At 44.3% G+C, this 27713-nt stretch overlaps 1 protein-coding gene and 1 long non-coding RNA gene across 4 annotated transcripts; one reads left to right on the forward strand and one right to left on the reverse strand.

Moving 5' to 3' along the window:
• The first annotated feature begins 2369 nt into the window (after positions 1 to 2369).
• LOC133165822 (uncharacterized) lies at positions 2370 to 26364 on the forward strand. 3 transcript variants are annotated; one of them, XR_009717666.1, is made up of 6 exons: positions 2370 to 4016; positions 4177 to 4235; positions 4314 to 4363; positions 11541 to 11683; positions 17498 to 17671; positions 25918 to 26364. It is a non-coding gene; the product is annotated as an uncharacterized LOC133165822 (long non-coding RNA). The 3 variants fall into 3 exon arrangements; XR_009717665.1 differs by having other exon boundaries at positions 2372 to 4363; XR_009717667.1 differs by lacking the exons at positions 2370 to 4016; positions 4177 to 4235; positions 4314 to 4363 and adding an exon at positions 11164 to 11296.
• On the reverse strand, positions 24740 to 27621 carry snai2 (snail family zinc finger 2). The gene is made up of 3 exons (XM_061295718.1): positions 27485 to 27621; positions 26919 to 27407; positions 24740 to 25985 (listed from the first exon to the last, which is right to left on the reverse strand). The coding sequence occupies exons 1-3, from the start codon at positions 27561 to 27563 to the stop codon at positions 25804 to 25806; spliced, it is 750 nt and encodes a 249-aa protein (XP_061151702.1). The 5' UTR covers positions 27564 to 27621; the 3' UTR covers positions 24740 to 25803.
• Between the last annotated feature and the right edge of the window lie 92 nt (positions 27622 to 27713).

Consider the following 27713-nt stretch of genomic DNA (forward strand, 5'->3'; position numbering starts at 1 on the left):
AAATGTCGTACAAAGGTCCTCACTCACTCAACCACAAAGAATTAATACAGTAACACTGATGCGTGGTATTTAAACTGTTTTTGTCTTTTTTTTTGTTAATAATTTGGAAATGACACTAAATGTATTGATTTTCTTCAAAGCTGTGATTTAGGCTGCATATTGGCTAGATTTTTGGAATCTTGTGTAGAAAGGGAACAGAAGCCTCACAGCGTTTTGTATAATCATTTTTATTCCCCTCCTGCCGCCGTCAGGAGGGGAAAATAAATAGAACGATTTGGACAGAGAAAAAAAAAATCATCGCAGTACATTGGTGACATCAGCACAAACTCAAGTACGCGGGCCCTTTAATGCTCTCCATTTCCCATGCAGCCCGCAAGTAGAGCGAGGTCGGCTGGCGCCACAGTCATCATGCGCGTCCATCACTCGCAGCGCTCGCTGTTTTCCTTTGCAGGATGAGCTCAGCTCCTCCTCTGGCGCTAAGCGTTTATTCTTCTACCGAGTTCCTAATGCTTTATCTTGGCCATGTTGTTTCAATAGCGGCTGACGGCGGAATGTCCCCAGAGACCCGCCTTGCCCTCCCAATAGGCCCATTCATTTGGAGGACAGCAGTTGAACATGTGCTTTGTGTTAGCACTCCCTACAAGACTCACCCAACCTTTACATTAGCAACTCGCGGCCATTTATTACGTTTTACCAAAAGAGCCCGTAGACTCCGAAAGTTCATATTGTTTAGTGGCAATTAGACGGTAATACTCAGCTGGGCCCCACGGCTGTTAGCCTATAGCGGGAAATGGCTAAGCGATGCTAACAAGCATAACGATTGAAATAAATAGCTCGCTAACGAGACTTAAAAGCTTAGGTTTATCACTTATCTGTTTGTAAGTTATAGAAAACACACAAAAAAATTACGTCAAGGTCAATGCATGTTGCTTTTACGACAGGAAAGTAGTTAAGATAAGACTATATAATGCAATATTCTTTATTAGGAAAAACCAATGTTTTCAGTTATGCTAAGCTAGGTATATGTTGACACGTTTGCTTACTACTTCACTGACGCAACTACATTTGTAGTCATAAAAATAGTGATGTTGGTCGTGGCTAAATGTTCTTTCAGTCAGATACTGAAACATACTAACTGAATTGTCTTATTTAGCTACATATCAAGCATAGTAAGTAAATGCTCCAATGGCATACCTTCCTTCCTTCTCCTTTATAAACCCAACCATTTATTAGGAATCTTTGTCTTTAACAAACTGTTTTTGACTTAATATCTGGCCGCAGCCGTCTCAGATAAGAATGGCGACCGTCTGGAATTTCCAGATCTCCAAACGCGCTGACCAGTACTGAGATATGCTTTAGCATGAATTATGATGCGAATCATGAAGCGGTGATGGCGCTGAGAATTCTGTGGCGCCAACGAAAAAAAAAAAACACTCAAATAGCCTTTTGTTTATATTTATTTCCCAATTAGCAACCATCCTGTGAATAGGTGGCAGAGGCGCTACAATTGGACACATTGTGTGGAATTAGCATTGTGGAGCCGGAGGTGCCCCCCCCCTGCCGTGTTTTTTATTTGTCACCTGGGAGCGCCGCTCCGAGGCGAGGTCACGGACCGGCTCAGCGGGGCACCAGCCCTCCGAAATGCCTGCCGCTGCCGCCGAGGCTGACCCTCAACAAGGCCGCCATTCAAAACCCCCGGCTCACCCCGTTTGTCAGGAATGTCTCCTGAACTGGCAGGGGGGCTTCAACGGAAGTCAGATGTGCTTTAAAGGGAACACACGGATGAAGCATGCACCTTTCAAAGAGCTCCTTTGAGTTTCCCTCTGTCATCTTTATCACTTCAACGCTAAACACCCTCATCGGCTGTCATCCGACATCATTGGAGGCACTACAAAGGAGTAGCACTCTTCAAACAAATCAAAAGTCAAAGTTGAAAAAAGTAGCGGCATCGTAAACAAAAGGAGAATGAAGTCGTAATTTCGAAAGCGAATGTCTGGCTGATTATCGGCGCAGTTATTTGCCATTTTGACGCATCGGCCTTTTAAAAAAAATCTGGCTGATAAGAGATCAGCCTAAAATTGGCCAAACTTCGTTTTAATTGAAATTTTCTAGTAAATTAATTGCCTTCACCTCTCTAGAATCTATCTCTTGGTAAATTGCTCATATCGCTGACTGACACACATTGGTGCAAAGTGATTTTACTTTGCTGTTGTACAACCCATAATAGCTTTTCGACTCCTGCCGGCTGCGCAAAGACTAATCATGACACATCTTTTCCGCCCGGTGGGATTATTGGACCACCACTGTTACATTACTTGAAGTGGAAGTCAAACCAAGAGGAAAAGGCGGCCATGATTAAAGGGGGGGGGGGTAGGGTCATGTCGATGGAAAGATGGCGCAAAGGCGGCCAAAAAATGTGCGGTGACGTGTGCGTCATCCAAATTGCAATGAATGTTGCTAGTCGGATTTGCGGAGGGAAATCGTGATGGCAAAATAATGCACACGTTGTTCTAATGGCTTTGGTTTATGTTGTAGATTTACATCGTATTTGTATTGCAATATTTATAACAATCATTACAAAAAGTCTATTCCAGTCTGTGTTGTATTCGTATAAAATGTTTTGCATCAAAAAAATGGTTATTATATAAATCACAGGCCAACTCGTTTAGGCAGCAGACTGAAATGATTGTGGTCTGGCGTCTATTGGAAAATCACCAGATTAAAATGTAGCCTTGTTCATTTGATGGCTAAAAGGATAAAAATTCCACATGACCGACTTGCATGTTCAATTTTCACGTGTGCCCATTTCTCTGCATGCTTTTTGTTTTCGCCATCCCGGGAGCACATTTTCACCTGTTTTTCACTTCCGAGCAGTGCAAAAGCGCATCAAATATTCCCGTCTATTATTTAGAGTGGGCTGGCGGCAGCTGTCACCACCTACAGGAAGACAAAATATTAAATGTGTTCTTTGCTTTGCTTACATAATCAACAGTCAAGTGTCACGTATGTCAAAATGTGTGGCCGCCCTGCGGTCGGGCCTACGAGCGCGTGTCGCCGGGTTGTATGAGTCCAATCAGGCTGTGGAAGGATAGACCTCCAGTGTTTGGGGATGCAGAGAAGGAAGCCAGCTTGAGTTCTTGAGAACCGCAGGGTTTGCTGCCTGGCTGGAAGTGGAAGGGTTGAAGAAGGGGGTGGGAGTGGGCCGTTCAACGTGGAGACTGTAAGTCATTGTAGCTCCACTCGACTGGCTTGGGTGGCAAAGATCATCAAGTCCTGGACATTCATCAACCTGCCGAGGAGGGCCGACTGACTGGAGCCGGGGGCTGCACCGAGCCCGGTACACCCCCACCCCCTTCTCCTATCACTGCTGGTCCCTCTCCTGCTTCACTCCGAGTAAATAGGATCCAGTTCGACTGTGCCCGGGACGCCAGACACGGGTCAGTGCAAATAATCAGGCCTCTGACGCCTTGCCTCGTTACTGGGTGAGGGTGGGGAAGCCTGGGGGATGAATGTTGGGGGATCCCAAAGGAAACTGGGGGTCATGCACCGCTTCTGTCTTTGCAGGAGGGGAAGGTCACGACGTGGCCGAGGGGGACAACAGTATGTTTACAAAGCGACATTTTCTTTCTTTAAAGTGCAAAATTCTTAAAACTAGTCAAGGAGTGCCTGACTATGACTTACACTTAATTTTAAATAGCATTTCATTTATATAATTCACAAAGTTTGTCCTGTTATTCCATAGCCAAAAAGTAAGAGCTGCAATGACTTTTCATGGTGTTTTTTAGGACATTTGAATGGACATTCATACTCACCCGCCATGTTTTTTTTTTAAATTACTTTGTGAATATGTTTCTGAACACGTTATATGCCGTTATATGCAAATAGGACTGAATGGTATCGGTGGCGAATATGTAGTGATTTCAATAAGGCACCTGGGACAACTACGGGGGGTCCTCAGTACCCGGAAGTAGTTGACAGCGGGAGTTTCGCCGGGACTGCGACTTCCGCTGTTTCAGGTGAGTAAACCTGTTGAAAAGTTTATGATCAGAATTTGTAATACCGCTGGTAGTCTGAGCTAATTATTGATTGAGAATATGATACATACGGTTACGGTTGTACAATGTATGATTTTGCGTATAACATGGCCAGTGTGTAATGTTTCTAACGTATTCTCAGTACCCAGAAGTAATTGACAGAAAGCGGGAGTTTCAAATGGCGGAGTCGCCATTGACCGAGTTAGTAATTATTTTCCTGTTTTTACATGTTAGCATATGGTGCGGTTTATTAATTTTTGACACTTTTATGACCTTTAGACAAAAAGTATGACGTTGACAAGCCTCACCATCCGATCTGCCATCAAAGGGTGAGTACTTTTACTTTGGTTTATAATGGTGTTGTTTTACAGGTTCTTGACGTTTTTACGCTTCTATGACATGACCGGGACAAAGTTGCTTTTTCAAAAGTGGAAAAAAAAAACACAAAAGCAAAAAGGTTCAGTCCATATTGGTACAGTGCACAATTTTGGAACGTTGACAGTGTCACAAAAAGTGAATGGTACTAAAAAAACAAAACACAAAACATATCCAGATCATATTTGGCTCTGTTTTTTTTTTTTTTTTTATGTTAGCACAGTGGTAGCGCTTAAGTAAAAAGCTTTTAAGGTCACCTGAATGCAACTGAAATGTCATTGCCTGGAAGTAGGGATCGATCAGGCACGCAGGAAGTCATCCATTCATGCTGCAATGTTTTACCAAGAAAGAGCACCACTCTTAAAAACTCTTAAAAACTCTTTTCAAACGTACAAGGAGCAGCATTCTTAAAAAATATTTTCAAATGTCTATTGTCAGTGGAAAAAGACGACAATAAAAAGCACTTCCTTCCTCATAATGCGTCTATCACTTGAGAATCCCAGCCATTACAAGCCACTATTGCTGAGTCATATGACCTGAGATTAAATGACAACTTTTCCACTGAAGGCAAAAAACAAGACTAAAAAAACCCAGATGTTAATGCATTTTAGGGTTCTGGTCATTTTTTTTTTCTCCACTGCTCACGCTGCCCCGTAATTGTTGATTCAGCACATCTATTTCTGTGCGCTGTCCATCAAAGCAAGAAGCTTGCCCGGAGGCTGCAGCCAGCAGTACTTCTCTTTTTTTTTTTTTTTTTCCTGTGCGTCAGAAGGAGTACGATGTTGTACAACTGAACCTTCAATGTTAGACGTCATCTCTTGCTTTGTGCTGACATAAAAGTCCAGCATGCATCATCATCTAATCAAAATGTTCTACATATTGGTGAACAAATTGATCTGGACTGCAATCCACCAATTGAGTCCACTGCTCCGTTTTTCCATTTGTAAGCGTTCTCATGTTTCTAACTCTCCAGTGTCACAGAAACACAAGTGACCTTTAATATCTAATGGGAGGAAAGGCTCCGAAGGACCGTGATAAAACATGAGCGTGCACATGAGGACTTTGCTCTGCAAGTCATCAGCGGCTCTCCTATGCAGCAGTCACGGCCCCCAGCCTGCAGCATCCCTGAGCCTGGGAAAACATAAAGAGATGGAATGTGTGTGCGTTCAGTGTGTGGTGAACTCACTGTCTGCCCTGATGACACTCCAGAGTCTGCGTCCTCCAGCTTCACTCTGACTCACACCACTTGTATTTACATTACGGGCATATTATTAATACTGAGGGCGTTTTGCGTTAGGTGCACGTCGGCCGCCAGGGTGCCGTAAAGTCTACCGTGTTGGTTCAACAACTGTCTCATTTATGTGTGTTCGAAGGAGGTGATTCCGTTTACGGCACGCTGGAGAGCTGCGCCTGCCGGACCAATTTTCTGCAAGATTCGTCCGTTATAACCTGTGCAGCATTGTTTAGTTCACCATTTGTTGGGTATAGTTTCCTTAAGATTCCAGATTGCGAGTTTTATTTGCTACTTATTGAGTCACGTTTGAATCATTCCCAGCTGCACTGTGGATTAATAGTTAGCACGTCTGCCTCACGCGTCGACTCTGGGGTGTAGCCCGCCACTAACCTAAAGTCCAAAATGGCATGATGCAAATGGTACATTCCCATCTGGCTATGGCTAACGGCTTAACCGGGAAGTCACCAGGTTACCAACAAACAAATAAAACATGCTATGTTTTTTTGTTTTGGTTACCAATTTAGGAGAGAAATGTATATTTCTATTTTTGCAGTTTGTCATTGTCACCTTCCTGCGCTGAAATGTAAATAGTCCCATTTGGCTAATGCTAATATTTTAAACAGGGAGTAGATTTTGTAATTAGCAAACTAACAGACTAAATAAGGACAATATGGTGCGCTCCTCTTTTGTTTTTACCGTATGAGTCACAATGGAACCGTACTTTGTGCCCCCAAGTAAGAAATAGTACACTCCAATTGTCTTATCCCACTAAAACAAGGAAGTGGTATGCTAGCATTAGCATATAAAAACACAAATATGGCACCTCATTTCTTTTTACTTGTTTTAATGGCATCACTGGCCTAAAATCAACAATGCTATTAATAGCGGTGTCATCCTAGATGTCAAATTTCCTCATTAGACATTTTTTTGCGCGTATTAACAACTTTGCTCCCCTCGTTGGTCATCAGTCTCACTCCCCCAAGTATCCTCCCCTTCCCTTCCCTCGGGGGCCTCATGGGATCTCTGCAGTACAAATTTCCGTTGATATTCTAATGGCTGAGGCTGACGACACCGCAGCGCTGCTACCCCACGGCTTGACGAGCCCTCCGATGGCGATTTACAGTACACGGCAGCCACTCTGGAGCCGCCGCACATCTGGTGCAGAGTACGCTGACTGAAAAACAGTGTAACGGAGCTAAGTCGATGAAAGGCGCCCCCCCCCCCCCCCCAACCCATTTTCCCCTTCCTCGTATCCTTAAAGCCCTCCCTCCTCCCTAAGCGCTTGGAAAGACTGGATAGTGTAAACAAAAACTCGAGAGAGGCATTAAGAGACATGCTGCACTTAATGATGTGATAGCGGTGGGAACTTTCTCTGTGAGCGAAAGTGTGTGTATGTGTCACAATTGATCGCCGGAACAATCTGAATGTTCAGCCCCAAGTCCAAAGCCAGTTCAAATTTGACAGATTGCTTTTGACACATTCATTTTTCTGTACATTTCCCGGGCATTCCATTTTATTGCCTCCCGGGCACAGCTGGAGTTCACGTTTAAGAATGTGAAAACAATGCTAATTAGAGCAGATTGAACACGATGGCGAATCGACGGCGCATCCAAGAGCAACACGGGCAAAGCGCTCGGCTTCTTGCCTATGAAATCCGCCTTGATTTTGTAATCGGCTTTTATTTTGCAACCGGCAGCTGACGTCGCTCGCCCTCCCCTCTCAACCCCTTCAAGCTAACCCACAGCGAAAAAAGAGGAAAAAAGTCTTGACAAGGCGACCAAGTGCAGGAAAAAGACGCTGTCAAATGTCGGACGTCAGCAGAAAAAGCAGAAGTCAACTGTAGCAACTCAGCCTGACGCTTAACAATAAAAGGCCTCCAGTGACGCTTTATTGATTAGTCATATAGAAAAAGACTCTTTAACAATAACTAGATGTTATTTAATAATGTAGGCTAGCAGTTAGCATGCTCCACTTTGTTATAACTGTTAGCATAATGAAATGCTAAAGCGCCCGTAAGATAACTATCAGCCTTCCATAAAGCATTTCCACAAGCGCGACACTAGATTTGTCCGCTTGAAACATAAACCAGACGCGAGCTCCAAGAATGCGCTCGACATCCTGCCGCACTTTCTCTCGCTCGGATCGGCTCTGCCGTCGAGCTCCAACCAGTGAGACGGCGTCAGAAGTCTCTCCTGCTGGCACCAAGTGTGTGTGTGTGTGTGCGCATGAGGGTATAAAAAAGTGTCAAGGAATTCATTGTCTGCTCTCCACCTGTTATTATTCTGGTCCCAATCAACCTGCTAGCCAGTCTGGAGCCAGTGGCCATCTGGAAACACTGCTCTGTTTATAAACTTGGCAAGGATCAGCACTGCGGGGCTCTGACCTCCCACACAAATGTGGAAACAATTAGAGCGCAAGACAGTCTGGCTGATTGCTGCAGTGAGCGCCGATCCCACCGACGTCTGCCCCCGACGCCAAACGCCTTGTTAGAGAAATCGCTAAGTCAGTAATAGCAAATAGATTTGGATCGTCGTTTTCAACGCAAACTTTAACGCTTGTTTGGGTTATTTTTTGTGTGTGCGTGTTAACGACCTTTACTTCAAACACACGCACAAGAACACAAATGTATTTATTGATCTTTGCGCATTGCGAAGCGGAGGCTGGCTCCCACGACCTCAAATGGGCTCCAAAGCCAAAATGCCAAATAGTTAAAAGCTACATGTAGAAGAAAAAAACAAAAAAGGAGATATTGAAAGGAAGACAAAAAGTCTCAAGTTAGCCGCTTTGTCATCTTTAACCTTTGGCTTCCATCGCGTTGCTTACAGATGACCTTTAGCGATTCTAGAGCAAGTCCATTTGGTCTTTTCTCATGTTTATCCAATCAGAGCAATTTCTTTGATGCTCTGTCATGGATTTAAAAACACAAATGCCACAAATTAAGACACACACACAAAAAAAGATCTAAAATAGAGTTGAATCTTCCACAGTTGCCATCTGGAATAATTGAGATCGGCATTCCGTAGCGGAAATAACAGGGACAGCAACGACATGGAACCAGAATGTGAACCAGGGCGGATTAAAGATGGACAAGCGAGATGTCCTCTATTCTTTTATTAGTTTGTTTTTGTTTGCTTCCAACACTTTGTCGTCTGGTTAGGATAGTGGATCTTTTACATACGAATTAAAAAATGAAATATATTAAGACTCAACATGTATTTGCAAGTTAGCATTTTGTCATACATCTTGCTAGCAAGTGCGCCATCTTATGTAGCAAGGGTAGTGCCGATGAAAATTTCTGGCCTCTTCATCATTTAAGTTGCCCGTTCGTGATTTGCTTTTAAACTGTCACATTCTAGCAATCAATTAAACCTGCGGGAGGTTATGTCACTGAAAACAGACCAATTGTACAGCTAACGTAGCCGCTAACATTTGTATGATAATGAACTTCTCGTGAGCATACCTTGCTTCAATAAACATATTAAATGGAGAATTGGATGTGAATTACGCCACGTTCAGCTGCAATACACAAAGTTTGAAAAGACGTGATTCACTTCTCAGACGGATTCCGCCCCGCTTGTGGCGCATTTCATCACAGCAGAATATCAAAGTCATCCATTACGTTCATGGTTCCCATTTGGCTTGTTGCTGTTTGTCCACCATCACTCATGACCGCCACTTTCCACATCGTTAAAATACGTCGCCGCCACGCCGGAGGACTCTCACATGTGGAATTGAGCATCTCGGGCGCCTTTTCATCTGCAGCTTTAGAAGCCAATAATGAGCAGCATAATGAATCAAGATGATCATAATGACGGGGGCGGGGGGCGAACAATCGGCTGGGCCTTTTTTTTTTTTTTTTTTTAGCTCTCCTCCCTCTTCTCACGTTCTCGTCTTTTACAAGGATCGCTGGTGTTCTGTGTCGCGGCGCGCGAATGAAAGCTCGGCGGTTCTGCTTTTAATAAGCGCCCATTATAGGAAATGAGCCCAAAGCTCAATAGAACATTTCCAGCTGGAAGTCCGGCCTGCGAGCTTTAACAAGGAGTCAGATTGAACGCAGATACGACATTACATGCAACTTTCCCCCCATTATGCTTTCATTACTCACGTTGGTGGCCGTGCTGCTTCCGTGCTCTCGTCTTTTTCCCACAATGGAGACGGGATCCAACGCGTACAAAATATTCCACATTGAACCAAACGTGCCAGCTAATGATGACATTACGTGCGTGCCAAGCTAGTTGATGACAATCTAGCTACTCATATTTATTGACAAGCATAATGTTCGACGATTCAAATTGCTATTGGGAGTTTGTTTTAAGTTTGAATTTATAATGTTAGCAACGACAAGCTAAGGTCAGGCTAGCAACATTGTTAGTTTCTGCGATTAAGTATCAATAAATTTGACTCGACTTTTTTGACTTGATAATTTAGGACCTTGTGAATCCCACGTAGAATTATTTTAATTTATGGTTGTTGAAATAGTTCCCGTTTCATGTTAAAATACTTAAAAATATTAAACTTTTAACTATGGTCTTGTACGTCCTTAAATTGTACCTCGGAAGTTCTTTTTTTATTTCTTTGACTTTTGCCTCACAGTGATTTCTGCTCACAGCACAGTAAGCTAAATAAGCTCGGGTTTATGGGAAGGAACATCATTGCAGACTTGTTGAAAAGGTCAGCGGCTTGAGTCCTCGTGACCCATTTTCATAATCTTAAGTGACTTACGATTATGAATCATTGCAGCAAAACCAAACCCTCCGAAGCCTTTCTTCACTATATTTTTCCTCTTCATTGTGCCTCTTTGTTATTCCCTCTTGGTGATATGAGAATCTAAAAATAGACACACACTACCTGCTTGGGGAATAATTGTCTTTGACAACCACAGCCTTCCATTTTTTTTTTTTTTTTTTTTTTTTTTGTCCTGAGAAAAAGAACATTACCCATGCAGGCTGAGCACATCCTAAGAAAATGGTGGTTGTGTCGCATCTGCGTGTTTACGTCTTCCTGTACACAATGACGCCGCAATTCACAGGCACTCGTTACGGTCCCCCGCCTCGCACGCTATCGATCTTTTCGAGAACATTGCGCCTCTTCTGACTAATCCATGTCTTTTTGTGTGACTTCCTGCTGTGTGTAGACAATATGCGTGGCAAGCCTGTCAAGCTCATTACTGACAAGATCTAAGCAGAAGTCGATGTCACTGGAGGAATGACAGCCGGACAGACAGACATCAGTCAAATTGAGTTTTCTTTCCCTGCGTTACGGCTCAGTGGGTAAAATATTGGGATTTCTGGTCAAAACGTGTCAAAAGATGAGAATGAGTCATGCGGAAAGATGTTTGCAATGCGTAAAAAAGAGGCCTTGAGGTTGCCAAAGTGAAAAGTGGACAAATGAAGCGGCAGTCGCGTGCAACCGGGCGTGACGGCGACGCTCCAAGGCGACGGGCCCGGAGCTTGTTATCCAGTCAAGTCCAAAGCAGGCGGAGCTAATCCACTCGAGCGGCACTCTCATTTACGCGGTGTCCATTGTTATCCTTCAGGTGGCGTGTTGCCTCATCATCTTCTTATTTAGCCGATTTCATTGCCTGGGAATGTGGCGGCGCACCGGCTCAATGGCTGATGAATGTTTCAATTAAAGAAAGCCAAAGGGCTAAAAGGTTAGTGAGTAACTGCTGCTCTGGCTATTATCTTTGGGAGCCTTTTCGATTTAATTAAGTTGGATAGGGGTGGAGAAAAGTTCTTAAGCATTTGGATGACCGCTGGGGGGAAAAAAAAAATACCGACATGATTTGGATGAGTAACACACACAAGAAATGGCCGCACTTATCACTCAGTAGTCCTTTGGCGGATTTATGATTTATTTTTCATTTAATGATGGCTATTTCTGGCTTTTTGCTGCAGCGAGCCAGCTGGCGACGGAGGTGCAGTGGAAGCAAGTGTTGCTGATTTGAGTGGCAGGTGCTGATCCATGCAGCCTTTGAGGAAAGCTTTTCCTTTTGGATGGAGCCTGCAACATCCACTACGCACTATCATGGAATTGTTTGGTGAGTACGTATCAAGAAAGAACCAAAGATGTATTTAAAAATGCCTTCAGGGTATAGAAGTCGATTTTTCAAAAAGAAAGGAATATTTGACATGTATCTGCCTTTGCCATTTTGCTGCTTTATAAAAGAGGGGTGGGGGTGCAGTGGATCCCCCCCGCCCCCTATTCAGGTGGAGGTCGCCCACCCCACCCCCCTCTTTTGCACGCCGCTAAATGGACGTGAATACAAATCAAACATAAGTTTGCATCATTTAGAAACAATACAGAGATATTCTGACAACCTTTTTTCTCGATGTTGGTCATGATGATGGTACTCGAGGCGCTAAGAATCTTTCGAGGTGGCGCTAAAAAGTAATAAGTGTCGTTCCACGTTGACGAGTGGACAAGCACCATCACTCCCGGCCTAATTCCCAAAGCAGGAGCTGCCGAGGTATTTAGTCAAACACCGGTGGCGTGTTTCAACCTGCAAGCCACACTGGCATTCAGGAATGTCTGTCGGGCTTTTCTGCTTTGCCGCTGCTCCCCACCCGCGTATCGGCGGTCTATCATTACGGCGAAATACATGCAAACGCACGCGCCGAAACAAGTATACAGAAACGCCGCCTCTGAATATTCCACGCTAACTTTAAAACGGCGTGGATAGATTGAAAAAAAAGCAAAGTGTCGGACGGCGTATGAATAATGGATGAGATCGGATTGCTGTGTCAACACTCGTCGGTTATATTCCAGAGCGCATCATGGAAATGATGTTTCTCGGCACAACGCCGCTCCATGACTGCGGCAGAGGCAATTGGAATGGCGATCACACCTGCAAGCCTGTAGCGGCTCCAGCGCCGCTGATCAATGAGACTCGGAGATGAAAAAGGGAGACACGCCTCGTTGCATCTCAGCAAAGCGATTGGGGATCAATGCGAGGAGAGATATGCGGCTCAAAATGAACACTGTTAAAGCTTTGCCCCGAACGACGGCTTCTCTTTTGAAAAGTTGAAGCAAAGTTTTTTTCCCTCTGTGCCCCCGAAACGTTCCAACTCTGTTGCGTGGAAAAAGAAGAATACATTTCCGAAACACTGTAAAGGTCTGCAGTTCAGTTTAATGGCAGCGGAATGTGGAATCAAACGCTACTTGCTGAATTCAAAGTCGAAAAAAGCAGAATGAAATGTTTTGATCTCAAAATTGACCGTAAAATAAAACCAAAAATTGTAGAGGTCCTTTCTGATAATGATTTAGTTCTGTAAAAATGACCATCACGTTAACCAGCATTTTTAGCAGCATTGACAAAAAAAGCTTTGTTTATGAGATCATATAAAACTTTAAAAAAAAAAACTTGAACTTTTGTGCTAACTAAAACAGCAGTAGCAACTCGAGCATGTAAACATGTATTAGCCGTGTTGTGAGGGTGTATTATTTTTCATGTATTTAAAATTTCACCATCCGTAATCAAATCAAATCGTCATGGCAACGGGCTCTCAAGTATCAGCCACTTCATTCTACGTCGTCACGAGTGAATTTTTTTCGGGCGCAGGCTTTAAGTGGCTTTGCGAGGGCAAACACTTTTGCCTTTGGGCTCTTTGCTGAGGAACTTCCTGTTGTTTTCAGAGACTCAACGGGTCTGGAAAAACCTACAGCCGTGATTATGTGGAATAACATCTCACTGAAGCTACTTGAATCGGTCTTAAAGACGTCCTTGGAGTCTTGCCCAAAGACTCGCACATGGAAGCGGAGTGTCCACCTTGATGTGTGATGCGATCCACTTGTGCAAATAGCTCCTTGTCACTCTATTTGTGCAGGCGCACCCCCACCCTCGTCGCCGCTCTGGAGATTGAGTGACATGCGGCGCTTTTAAGAGGATTTTCTTGTGTGAAGCCGGGGAGGAGATGGACCGTGGCGCTAATCTATTCCGACCCCGCCATGCCGGTGGAACCGCGAGTCGTTCAAGCAAAGCAAACAGCACCGACTTGGCAGATCATTAGGGTTTTTTTTTTTTTGCTTACTGTTACATTGTGGGGAAGCTCCATGCCCTCAGGTATGATCTAAAACACCAAAGGCCTGAAGGAAAAAAAAAAAAAGTACAGGCGTAATTGCACCCTCAGGGGATACGGACAACGCAATTTAGGAATCGCTGTTCTAGACGATTCGACTCCCACCTGAATCTGAATCACCTTACCAAGACATTTTAGACAGTTTCACATGTTCAACTCTGTGAGAACACTGCAGCAGAAAAAGACCTTATCCTCTGCTGACTCAGCACTAGGGGCAAAGTATGTATTGCCCCACCGGATCCAGCAGGGGGAGCTATTTTAGAAAAGAGACTTTCTATTGGCCTCCTGGGCACTTTTAATTAAGCCTGATTAATTCTGCTCAGCATTGAAGTTTTCCAGCCCTCACAACTAACAAAGAAACCTTGAAAAGAAAAACTTTAGCGGAGGCATTAAAGTCATTATTCTCCGGGGATGCGCCGCACTTAAAAAAAAAAAAAAAAAAAAGCTCAAATTAATTTTCCACTTGAGTTTCTCAGGAATGTTGTCGTATTTCTTCCCCCTTTTAAGCCTTCAGCGTTGTCTCGAAACGTTAAACTGAAACAGATGAGACGCTATTCCTGCGAGGCACCTGTAGCTCCAGTCAACCCACGCACACTCACAAGCGCATAGGCAGCAAGTCCAGCCATGTCAGCTGTGAGATTCTTGTCATCTCGAGGCAACAATAATCACCTGCACTGAGGAGAGTGTGTGCGCGGTGGTAAATGTTTAGCTGGAGTGTATTTTTCTCCAAGATGTTTTAGTTCGGTACCTCATGTACAGGTGCAATTGCAGTAGTGCTTAGTGAATGCCCAGGGCAAATGTCTTCTAGCCTCAAACTGGGCTTAGTGCAACCTGACAGAGCAAAGGAACGTTCTGCTTGGGGCAAAAGTAATGGAACACTTTTGCCACAATCTGCCATGTACCTGATTGTGTAATTTCACACTCGATGGGTGGCCAGGCTCTCCGGAAATGCAATAAGCAACACAAAAAGGCCATATTATCCTTAATTTGGCTGTGAGCAAATGAGTTTTGATGACAAAATGTGGGCATGCATTGAAGGTTTGAATTAAGACAATGGCTTGGATTGTAATTATGAGGCATTAACGTGCGCTGCCGGGAAGCACCATAACAGTCCCGTCATTTGATATCGAGTCTCTGGGAATTTCCAGCAGGCGTTGTCGAGTCGCCCCCTCTGACCATCCAATCAGATCTGAGTCGGGTGGCGCTCGAGCCGAGCGACCTGTTGTGACAGCTCGCTGGGTCGAGCTCCAAGGCGGAGCGGGTCGCCGCGTCACGTCCGCCACGATTGCACCTGCCACAGGCAAGTGCCTCGGCCTCTCAAAGGCAAAATTGAATGCCGCAGCAGGTCCTGGCCTGCTCCCCCGCCCCCTCCAACCAAACACCTTCTTCCATCACATCCTTTTTTCTTACTGCTTTGTTGTGCCGATTGTGAAGGAAAGACTAAAATACAAATGTTTGCTTGACCTTCTTTGGAACGTCTTCTTCCCGTCGATGCTTTCCAGCTGATAATACCTCCCGCCTTTTGTATTACCACGTTGAATTTCTATTTATATGCTGCGTTAATATTTCATTAATATTAAAGAGCTTCCTTTGGAAGGATTCCGCTTTGTGTATTCTAGTTCCAAAACATTATCAGCACCTGAAATGTCATATTTCCATAGCAACGAAAATGAAGGCTTTGGAGCGACGGTGAGTCAGCGGGCGTAAAGTCACAACACGATCCCGCTGCATGCGCGATAACCCTCTGCATGCCCAAACTGATATTATTTGGAATTCCTTCGCCTTTATCTCTATCCTCCTCCGCATCTGCTGGCGATGACATCATCGCAGTGCTTCACTTTTTGTCTTTTCTACAACCCCCAGCAACCTCACCAGCCATGCAGTCAACAGAGAAGGCATTGTGTCATTTCAAATATGTGTTTGATATCATTTTTGTGACTTGTCGTATTTAAAAAAAAAAAAAAACCTTCACACGGGTATTTGTTGCAATTTTTTTTGCATTGTAGTGATTCAATTTGATTGGTATTTTTTTGTTTAGTTGAATATCTACAATATTTTTGTCATAGCAATAATATAGGAATATATTTATCTGTAGTTATTGAAATAACAGGAAATTATTTAACGATTATGCGATGCGCGACTGATATTACTGAGGGCTGATTCTGTAACGTAGCGAATAATCTCTCTTTTGTACTTTATGCTACCAGTCAAGGCAAGGCAAGGGAGTTTTATTGATGTAGGACATTTCATAAACAAGGCAACTCAAGGTGGTCCGCGCAACCAAAAGCACAACAACTAAAAGTATTTACAAAATAACGTAAAAAGACAGGCATGGATTTCACAATATCTAAATCATTTTTCACCGTTTTTTGGTGAGTTTTATCACATTTGCCCTATCTATCGCTCTAATGTATTCAATATCCTGTCTCTGAATGATGGACATGAATTCAGGTCATCCTCAAGCTCATATGTCTTCTGTAGCTCCTCTGCTCAATAAAAGTCTTGTTACCCCCCCCCACCCCCCATCGATTTGTGTTGAGTGCAGGGTGTACACCTGCGTCTGCAGAACAAGTGTATCACAGTCTGCACGCTGTGCCCGGGCTTGTCGGGCCCTCTGGCCCTGGAATGTGCCGATGAGACAATCAGGTGCAGCAGGCGCGTGGCGGCTTGCCGCAGGCGCAGATAACCTGCTACGGAAGACGTGCCGCTCCGTCCTTCCAGCTTGACACCCCTCTAAAATCACCCCCCCCCCCCCCCCCCCTTGCTCACATAACTTGACCTTGTCCTAGAAGAAAAAACTTGTTAGTTTTAAGAGCAGAATGTTGGCTGGTTTGTAAACAGGCCCGATGTCAAAGTGCAGCCTTGACGGCGTGACTCAGTGGCAAGGGTGGAGCACGCTGTGATTTTTTTTTTTTTTTTTTCTTCCTCGATTTGTTTAGCCTCAGGCGGTGAAAAATTCATTTCTGTCAAGAGGAAGGTCACAAGCAATGTTCCAGCGTGGCAGTAAATGCATCGACGCACATAATTGGCTCATCTATCAGATTTTGGGGTCACTCTGATTGAAGGGTTACTGTTTGGCGCCCATGTTTGGTTGGCTGTGTTACAAGGGAGAAAAGCAAAATGTCAAGAAAATGGCTGTGTCTGCGTGATAGCATTTTGTTGTGTTAGCACGTAGCCACCCAGTTTACAGCTTGAACAGGTTGTTCATAGGTGACGCAATCTAAAGGTGCAGCACACGTTTCAGGTCAGGCGTTTGAATGTTCAAAAATATTTTTGTCCCGGCCCACATCATAGTTCGAGTTTTCCTCGGAGGGCCGTTATCACTTTGAACAAATATAATCCGTGTTCCCTCATATTTATCACATACGGTACCAAAAAATGAGCACAAACTAAATGTTAGTTGCGTTTTTAGTTCCATGTAATTTATTTTCTAATAAAAAACCCAAAACGTGACCAACGAGCTACTTCCTGTGTGTAAATAACAGTCCCGCGTTATTTTTATTGGCCGGTTCACAGTAAGTGATCCCAAAACTCATGAAATGATTCATATCTGCAAACAGTTGGCCCCCTAAAGTTAAACATCATAAATATTGGGTCGCGTTGTATTTATACGACTTTCTCGCATGGTAGCCCCTCGCAAGTTGTAAATTCAAACAAACGATTGGATGACAACAGATCTATTTTATTTTTGTTGCGTGATTTCCCGCCTTGAGGGGGCTATTATTTACCGCCCAAAGCCCGAGCAAAGGCAGAATGTGTGTGTTTTTGTTGTCTAGGCTTTCCTTGGTGGCGCTGAACAAAGTGTTCCAGTGTGCAGTGGGAGCAGCGAATGCAGACATGGTGTCTGTACAGGGAGTTCCTGTCCCTGGCCCAAACCCACAGACCCTCAGCAGAGAAGGACAAGGTCAAACACGGCCTCCACTTTCACTTCACAACTTGTCATCCTTAAGGTTTGACTTCTCCCCCTTTTTTTTTTTTTTTTTCAATTGCGCTGCATTCCAACCTGCATCTTGTCAAGTGCGATAACTGCTTGCTAATTATGAGCAAACAAACGCAAGCAGGAGTTGTAGAAGTTGCATAAAAGGAGCAGATTGTGCCATTGCTTTTGAAAATACACAGCGTGGGAGATCATTATTTGACTCCCTGATGATTTTGTAAGTTGGCTAAAACAGCCCCTAATGTGTTCTTTGGGTTGTACTCACTTTTTTTTTTTTCCACGCGCTAATGCCAAATAACTCAACTTGGGATTTATCTGACCGCATTATTTTCACATTTCAATGCTCACTGCAAACTACTACTGGTTTTGTAACCCATTCTTATTTAACGTGGGAGTAAATTAGTCCAACTAACCAAAATGAAGACAATGAACTTGTTTTATAATTAAGCAAACGAACAACTTGAGCTTGAACTCCTGCTAGATTAATGCTAAAACAATGAGCCGGGCTAACGAATATAATCAATGTCGCGGAACTCAAATCTAAATTAAAGCGTACCAAAGTAACACCTTACAATTTTTTGGAAAACATCAGATGCTCACTCTTGCTCAAGAATCAATTGCATAAAATCAAGCATAATTTACACCAATCCGGAAACATTCAAAGAAATCATCTCAAGGTAGTTAAAATGTCTGACAAGAGCGGCCCATTTGATAACAATGCAACTTTCCCACTCCTTTTTGTCCAGAATCCTACTAAATCTTGACGGGAATTGCCTTGTTTCAGGGTTTTGGACCATAAACGTCCTGGCAAACTTTATTACAATTACAGTTTAATGTTGCGTGGAAACGTCCATTGTGTCTCCATCCATTTAAGCGCAGTTAAGCAGTGATGTGTTACTGGCTGCATTTCCTTCATTTACAGCAGAGAAATAAAAATGGCCTTTAGCAAGCAAACAAAAACACAGCTCACGCACTTTTACAACTTCGGAAAGAGCAATTGCACTGATTTTAAAAAAAAAATGCTCAGCCTTTACCAGTTTACGAACGTTAGTCGAGTTAATCGTGCGCTCGGCTAACCGGCGATAACGAGACAATCATCAGAGAAGAGAGAGAGAGAGAGAGGAGCAGACGCTGCTGCTCGCACGATAAGACAAGCAGAGCGGTTGTCGCAGATAAAAAGCACATGAAAACAGTCTTATCAGATTGCCGTGGACTTTGTAGATCCTCCCTAATCTTTGTCTGTCCATGCGTGTGCGTTTGTCTCCAATTTTGCGTGTTCGCTTTGAGCAAGCTTTCACTTAATTCCGAACCATCACCTTGAGTCATGGGGGGAATTTGCCTTTGTTCGTTAATGAGACTCAAAAGCAAAACGCTTTCATCAGCGAAAATACGATTCAATCATGGTGAATCGCACTATTTGGCGAGAACTCAATGAAAACATCAAAACAATGTCTCAGAGGTTGGTATGAGTGATTTGGTGGAGGCGTTGACCCGCCTCCCCGCGACAAGTGCATCACGTTGACGTGGAGACGGTCGGCCGGCGTGGCCTTTGCGAAGCGTCGCTTTAGCTCCGACTGAGCGCGTCCGTCCGTGCCGCCGCATCTGCGAGGCGGGTGGCGAATCAGGCGGAATGTGATCTTTGACTCTGACATCAGCGGCATGTTTGAGGACCCCGGGAAACGAGACGGTGATCTTTGACAGAGGCGCTGTTCTGACATTTTCGACGGGACAGCCTTTAAATATGTATATTTGGCCCTCAAATAGTCAGACGGCAGCCTTTAATTTGTATTCCGAGCGAGGCGGGAGCAATGTCGCGGGCAGACGGGAGGAAAAATCTCATTATGAGACTCTCACCGATGAGCTGGCTCGTGCGTCACATGATGTTTTTGGAACCACGCTGAGAGATATTTACTCTTGAAGTCATCCCCTATTATGCCAGATGGAGGACATTTTGAAGGACACATACAAACTTGGACGTCATGGCTTTTTAAATGTTATTTTTCTTTGCCTTTGACCCGTTTGACCCCTTGGTCATGCCGTATTGTACAGCCGTACGTGTTTTTATGCCGTATCGGCGCTTTCCTTCTCTGGTGGAGAAGTGCAGTCTGATGGATGTTCTTAAGCGATATTTGCCATCTAGTGGTAAACAATGTTATTACAACTTAAAACTGCTAGGCTGTTTTCAAAATGAGGGCCACCTTTAGGCAAGCCTCATATCAATATTGGTTCCAGTTTTAGAAAGACTTGAGAAGCATATTTTACGTGGTCCAAATAGAGAAGTTCCACTGTAGATTATTTTTGTGAGCCCGTAGTTGGATTTTAGCAATTGGCATTTGCTGCCTTGCAAAGACTCAGAAGGGAACGTAAGGCTTGTCAAACACAAGCACCATTAAATAACCACAACTTCTTGTTGTTGTTTTTTTCTTTCAGTCTAATTAGGGAGCTTTGGAGTTACTGCTGGTGCTCGGGGGGATTATTCAGGTTTGGACGGAGTGAGTCTAGCAGCTTCCTCTTACTGCCAGTTCTTTTTTCTCCTTTTTTTTTTCTGCTGATCTAAGCAAAGTGGTGTCTAGATATGAGAGTGCTAGTGATCCACATTTTAAGTCGCGGCCACAGAGCGAGGAAGCGTACTTTCCCCTTCGCAAAAGTGGATAAACACGGCTCCGGGTCGCTGTGACTTCACCCGGCTCAACGAGCAAAATGCACAATAAAGACGCAGTTTGTGGGCCTCTGACTCATAAACCACCTTGGTTAAAAAAAAAAAAGAATAAACGCTTGGCTGGATTTTAGATGGCATAAACTTTGGCTTGAGCCATAAAAACTTTGCAAGTTGTTAAAATGGTGGCAGTTTAATGATAAATAATAATGCTCGGATTAGATTCCTTGAAAATGATGGACTCCGTTTCACAGTCTGCATATTTTTTGCCATTTTGGGGTAAATGTTGCGCCCACATGAGCATCCTCGTGAGTAAGAGGCTCTCCAGACACTGATGCACTCTTCTGCTACCAAGTTGTGTCAGGCAAAAAAAGTCACCTCACGCCCACTCGCTCGACAAGTAAACATAGTCCAGATTGCGGTTTACTTCAAAGCGGAGGCATGCTGATAGCAAAACAGCCCCCTCGGGGGAGTCCCCCCCCCCCGCAGGCCAGCGTGGCCGATAGCGGCGCTGTGGTGTGAGGGAGCCGAGGTGCGAAGTGGCTTTTGACAGCGTGGCACCTGTTGGGGCTTCACTTTTGGCGGCACCTCGCCATTTGCTGCCTCTCGGTCATTGTCGTGCGATGGGACGCACCTTCTGTCACCCCGGTGGAACATTCCGGCTCAGTGTGGCAACTGACGTTTCTTCTGCCGTCGGAGGAACTCGCATCATTCTTGGACTTGGTGGCATGCCTCATATGAGCGCTGACTCAAGAGGAAGGAGGGGCGAGGTGATGCGCCCCATTTCGGCACGGTTTTTCCATAGCACGCAATCTGTTTTGAAGCCGTTTGTTTTGTTATTTTTTTAAAATTGCGATTCTGCAGGACAAATAAGTGCTTCTCCCAATGGACTCGTACTGGTACTGTTAGTTTGCGCTTCATTTGTGCTGTAAAAACGTTCATTTCCGCTGCTGCGATTTTATAGACTTACTATATTTCTGATGACAGCCGGCCCATCTGAAAATATTCCACTTAAAAGATGCAAAAGCTTACCCAAATTACTCCAATAATTTAGAAAGCAAAAAAAAAGATTTGTGATTTTAAAAATGCTCAATCATAAAAAAAAAATCACTTTTAACCTGAACTTAAAAGCATTCACATTGGACTTTTGGCAGCTCATTCAATTTGCATGCAGGATCACTGCTAAATGCTGCTTCACCATGTGTTGAAGCGAGAGTGTGAATTATATTCTCCTTCCATCATCCCACCATGTTGCCGCCCCAGTATACGACCACCATTTGTTTTCCCTCATATAAAAACGTCAGTGCCTCATACCGACATTATCACCGCTCATCTCGGGCCAGACCTTTTTTTTTTTTTTACACTAAATGAGTGCTAATCTCAGCATCATTAGCGTTATCTCCCACCGCCTTTAAAGCCCCCCCCCATCATCAGTCAGCATCCCGTTATCAGCCTCCATTGCTTCTCTTGCGAGGCGCTAAGCAGCTGGATGTGCCCCAACCGCTGCCCTGTGATCATGAAAGCACGAATGCGCGCCGGCCAGAGCAACGCTCAAAGGTGAAGGCGGAGGAATGCGCCGCCCGGGATATTTATGGCAACCGAGACGACTCGCTCGGAAAAGCAAACAATCTGCTTGTCACGGTGGGAGTGGGTTCGGGCGGCAGGCGTGGGGGCGTTTATGACATGCTTAATTGCAAAATGTCAATCCATGCAAATCTGCAGCCGCCCGGCGAGGGTGGATTTCCAAAAATAGAAAGCTCATCTCAATGCAAACGTGAAGCGGAGCGATTGGACTACTTTGCATTGATATACTGTGCCATGTCATATTGTCTGTGACTGGCCAATTCCCAACCTCAAGATTTACGACCAAACATTTACTGAGGTGCAAATAATTGCAATGTAAAGTTGTCATTTGTCCAGATTAGAATCACGATCCAAAAACATCTCCTTTTTTTTTTTTTCTTTTTCTTCCCCCCCTAGAGGAGCGAAATGCCGTCGGCGGGGAAGCTTCTCCTGTTCAGGCTTGTCGGGCAAGCACAATAGCCTTGCTCTGAATAACGTGGCCGCGAGCTAGTTTATTCAAGCGCCTTTTGTTTGTGCTCCGTGCTCACCTTTTCCCTTCATTGATGATCAGATAAGCAGCAGACAAGAGGGCAGAGAAAGCCAAACTATCTGCTGAGATGGCCTTTCCGTCATTTCACGGAGATCTCGCAACGTGGGGCTTGCGCATCCTTCGAAGGCATACAAGAAAATTCCTCGGAGGTGAAAATATGGTTGGGATGGCACACTAAAGTAGTCGCCGGGCTTTTTTTTTTTCAAGCTACTCCAGTATTCAGTTTCTCTATTTACCCATTAAGCTAAGCGGGGGGTCACGCAGAGTTGCGCAACAGCTGCACTTTTGATGCCACTACCTTCCACCCAACGTGGGTGCAAAAGTCATCCTAAAATGAAAAATCGCACAAGCGTTAAATGTCGACGCGGAGGAATAAAGAGTCGTCGCCAGCGGCTCGGACTCCGTCCGCCATGCAGTTCTCCAAACAAATAAAACCTCACAGGTGCATTTAACACACCAATACTCTTAATGGATCAAGCTGCTTCTTTGCATGGCCCTATTGAGACCTATAGATAAACTCAAAATGGCCTGTTATAAAATTAAAACCAGGGCTGCTTTCAACACTTAGAAATAATAAGCAATCAAAACATAACAGCTCGGCTGCTTCAGTTTTAGTAAGTGCGGACGTGTGGCGTGAAATAAAGTCAAGATTTGCTTTTGGCGTCATTCTCAAAGCACACCGTCATTTTTTTTTCCTGTGCAAACACATTAAGATGCAGGCAGGTAAACACAAGCGAGGCGACTATTAATTCAACTAAACGACCTGGGAGAAGCTGCGCTGCAATTACTACAAAGCAAATCTCATCTCAATGATGGGGACGTTTAAAGTCCTCTACGAGTTTGCTTTGAAAATCTTCCGCTGTTAATTTGCCCCCACAGTGAGGAATCAATCAGTGAGTGAAATCAGAGTAGCTGTGCCTCATCCTCATCCCAGAGGCCTCAAGCTGGGACGGAGATCCCCGTGAACAAACAAAACCCCTCCGTGCCGTAATTTAAAATCAACGTTTGACCAGCTTATTATTCAAAGGCTTCTTAATCTCGTTGATATTCCCAACGCACCCCCCCCCCCATCGCAGCCTCTTAATGCATCGTCTCCTTAGGAAACAATAACAGTGCTGCCTAAAATTCATCATGATTAGCAACTGGCAGCCTGATGGCGCGGCGATGCTCCAGAGGGCCCCATTTACGCGCGACTCGCAGCGTCTGTCAAAACTTCAAGAGACAAGTAGGAAAAGCAGCTTTTCATATCGCGTTCCCCCTTCTCTGTCGCTGAAAATAACACGTCATGAAAGAATCATTTGTTTTTGTCACCGCGCGACTGGTGCACCTCGTTTTGTTTACAAACGCACACATAATAATAATAATAAAGCGGCAGTTTGTTCACAGGTGACAAAACCAGGCTTTATTTATTTATTTTTATTTCAAATAATTTTTTTATTTATCTGTATTATCATGAAGTATTTATTTATTTATTTTTATTTATTGACAGTATTTGATCCACATTTGACTCCTTTTCTAAATTAAAGCCATGGATTTCAAGTAGCTCACTAAAAATTCACACGTGTAGAATTGTATTTACTCATGATTGGGGATGTGCACAAATTGCTTTTTGCAGTTTCCGCAGGGGAGGGACACACAATCACAAGGTGCCACCAAAGCCAGAAGCGTAAACGTTCTGACAATTATTCATTCATGAAAAATTTGACTTGCACTGCAATTTGCCTTGCACTGTCTGAGTGTCAGAAATGTTTTTTCACTCAACTGCCAGCTTGCATTTTAATCATCTGTCTCTGTGCATCCGCCATCTCAAGAGGTCAAGACTTGGCCTGAGGCTGTGAATGATTTTATTTTTATTTCTACGGATCCACCCGATTGAAGTAAATGAAATAATCCGATATTTCTAAATGGCCTGAGGTCGAAAACAAAAAGAACTTACAACTGTGCCCTGAGGAACTCCTCACCTTGCGTTAAAATGGGTGTGTCGAGTCAGACATTTTGTAATGCGTGCTGACGCCGTTTCACTCTAAGCTGTTCACTGCTATGCGATCAATAACGCAACACTTTGATCGGTGACCTCTGCTCAGTGAGACAGCAACTGGAGCTGAGCTGTTATTGATTAGGTCAACACACTCTTCTGTCTCATCTGATCCACTCAACCTAATCATCGGTGACCAGTGCGTGCTGTTATCTTGTCTTTTCAAACGATACCTTTCACCACCTCATTTCCAAGACTCAGAGAAGTTCATATGGATTTTTCAGCAGAGCTTTCAGGCAGCGTATTGATTTGACTTGAACAAATTAATAAGGAAAACTGACATCAAATTTTTATTTTATGAAGGCGATTAGGTTTGAGCCCCCAATCAAAGGAATGAAAATAGAAATTCTTGCTGAGAGACAAAAGGCATAGTTAGAAAGAATTCAAACATGAAAAAAAAAAAAGTAACGCTTGTATGACAATGAGTGTTTAAATGCTGGCCGTCGAGTTAGCTCTTGGGGAATTGGCAGTTTAACCCCGCAACCAACTCGTTCACCTGACGTTATTTCCTATGGGGAAAAAGAGTTTGCATTTGGGCCGGCTGCAGTCAGGTGGAAGGAAACAGTGCACACAGTCAGACTGGAGGAGGCCTCAAAGGTTCTCGCGAGTCCCTGCCGATCAATATCGCTCGTACGTGTGACATTTCAACACGGTTTGATGTGTGCTGGGCCCCGGGAAACGAGTTTAGGTTTGATTTTGGGACCTGACTCACATCCCCCGTCTTCCTTTCGAAACACGCTCGGACTAAATATCCCCCCCAAAAAACATGTGAGATTGCGGCCAGTTTCTACAAATTAAAAAAAAATAAAAAATATGCCATGAGTTTTATTTCCCAAAGTGTCACGAAAGTATGAAAACAAACCTGCATTGCAGTTTTAATATACAATCATCGCAGTCACGCTTACATTCAATGGAGTATAAAAAAATATAAAAAGAGCAAAAAGACATATTGCGGAGTAAAAACTGAGGCACTTTAACAAGCAGGGACAAAAGATCCACCACGTGAGTTCTGTAATGTAATGTTTGTGCAAAAATTCACGTTCCCTAAGTCGCGATGGCTTCGGTATTTCCGTGGTGTCCTTTAGACTTGAAATGTTCGAGCAAAGCGAAGGCACAGGAGATGTTGTGGACATGCAAAAAGTGCACAGGTAGGAAGCGATGGCAAAGATGTTGAAGTGGACCCACTTGTCCGGGTTAAAAAAAATAATAAAATAATAAAAATAATCCCTGACAACTCTCCCGGGCTTGTTTGGAAATTTGGTTTCAAAACAAACAAAAGTTGTTGCTTTAAAAAAAAAAAAAAAAAAGTCTTGCGCTAGTGGGAGAGAGGATCCCGTGTGTTCAGTGTGCTACGCAGCAAGAGGATTCCTCGTGCTTGTGCAGCAGCGACATCCGTGAGAAGGTTTTGGAGCAGTTCTTGCATTGGTACTTTTTCACATCCGAGTGTGTCTGCAGGTGAGCCCTGAGGTTGGAGCGGTCGGCGAAGGCCCTCTTGCAGTGGGGACACGAGAAGGGCTTCTCGCCTGCCAGGAAGTGACGCAACAGGAAGCAAAGTTAAGACACGCGCAAACATACACACGTGCAAATGACAAGCTTTTTGAGAGCGGCTCGGTCGGTGGGCAACATGAGGCTCGTGGGCTATTTGCAGGCCATGGTAGCATTTCATGTTGTCCATCGTGTAAGATATTTATGTCAACAATGTTGGTTAGTGCAACAAGTGGTTTATAATTTGAGTTGAGGTTCAATAACAGGGACAACCGTTCTGTTAACTCAGATTTCTTTGTTGCAACATGCACAAAATCAAAACTATCACAGAAGAACAGAATCGGGTTTTTAATATTTTTTTCCTTGCATAAATTATACATCCTTAAACTGCTGGGTCTAAAAACAACAGCAGAGCAATTTGGTCAAAAATGACCCAAGTTGTGGGTCGGTCCAATTTTTCACCCAAATTGGAATGGTAGTTTGACCTGGCAGTTTTGAGAATTTATTATAAATGAAAAATTGCCTGACTGTGTAAATGTTTTGAGGGGTGTGGGGGGTTAAAAATGCAATTTTGAATGTAAACTAAATGTTTCCTTTAAAAATAAAAAAACGGAAGTTTAAAAACAGTTGGTTCAAAAATAACACAATGTGAATCAAAAAGGGATGATCCAAATTTGTGGGGTATCTAACCCAAAAGGTTTGATCAAATAAATAACCTACACTCTAAAAATTGCTATGTCAAAAAAAGCCCAATTTAAATGGCTGGCTGGATGTTTTTATTCACCCCAAAAGTTCTGTTAGTCCCCTTTTGACCCTATTTGTGCTATTTTGGTCCCAACTTGTACTGTGTCTGGCTGCAATCATGTATGCTGAGCAGAGAGCACTTTATGACTCCAGATCAGACCCCCCCCCCCCCCTCTCTCTCTCTCGCCCTCTCTCGCCCGCGGGAGGCCCGAGGCCAACTCACTCACCGGTATGTGTCCTGATGTGTCCCTGCAACAGCCAAGGCCTGGAAAAGGCTTTGCCGCAAATTTTGCACACGCACGGCAACGTGTGAGTCCTGATGTGCATCTTGAGCGCTCCCAAGCTCACATACTCCTTCTCGCAGTATTTACACGTGAAGCACTTGCGGGCCTGCAGCGCGTCGCAGTGCAGCTGCTTGTGCTTGACCAGTCCCGAGTAGGTGGAATAGGACTTGGCGCACTGGACGCACTGGAACTTGTCGGCGTCTGCCTGCGGCGGGCCGGGCTCCTCGTCGTCGCTGCGGGGACTTTCGGAGCCGCTGTGGTCTTTGGAGGAAGACGACGAGGAGAGCGAGGAAGGGTATCCGGACAGCGGAGAGAGCGGAAGGCTGCTGGTGGTCCACACCGTGATGGGGCTGTACGCGGCCGGGCTCAGGAACTCCGGCTGGGGGATGACGGGCAGCGGATGGCCCTTGTACAAGTGCGGCATGATGAGCACTGAAACACGGAACAAGTCAAGTCAGCAAAAACTTTCCACCACTTTGAAAAAGTTCCCCACCAAAACTTTTCCCCACCTGTTGGACTCTCCAGCTCGCTGTAGTTGGGCTTCTTGACGGAGTTGATGTGCTTCTTGACCAGAAAGGAGCGCGGCATTTTCAACAACTTTTTTTTTTTCTTCCTCCCACTCGTGTAAAAAAAAAAAAAAAAAAGTGGGAACCAGACGTTAGAAAGGGCGTTTTTGCTATTTGCAAAGACGGAAATCCTGATTGCTCAAGTCGTCCAGCGGAGGAGAGTCATGTTGAA

The sequence above is a fragment of the Syngnathus typhle genome, linkage group LG13, assembly GCF_033458585.1.
Source record: "Syngnathus typhle isolate RoL2023-S1 ecotype Sweden linkage group LG13, RoL_Styp_1.0, whole genome shotgun sequence".
NCBI lineage: Eukaryota > Metazoa > Chordata > Actinopteri > Syngnathiformes > Syngnathidae > Syngnathus > Syngnathus typhle.

Coding starts and splice junctions, on each gene's coding strand:
- snai2 (XM_061295718.1), bottom strand. CDS start 27,563: ATGCCGCGCTCCTTTCTGGTCAAGAAGCACATCAACTCCGTCAAGAAG. Junction 27,408..27,484: donor CGAGCTGGAGAGTCCAACAG/GTGGGGAAAAGT, acceptor TCCGTGTTTCAG/TGCTCATCATGCCGCACTTG. Junction 25,986..26,918: donor ACACATCAGGACACATACCG/GTGAGTGAGTTG, acceptor ACTTCCTGGCAG/GCGAGAAGCCCTTCTCGTGT.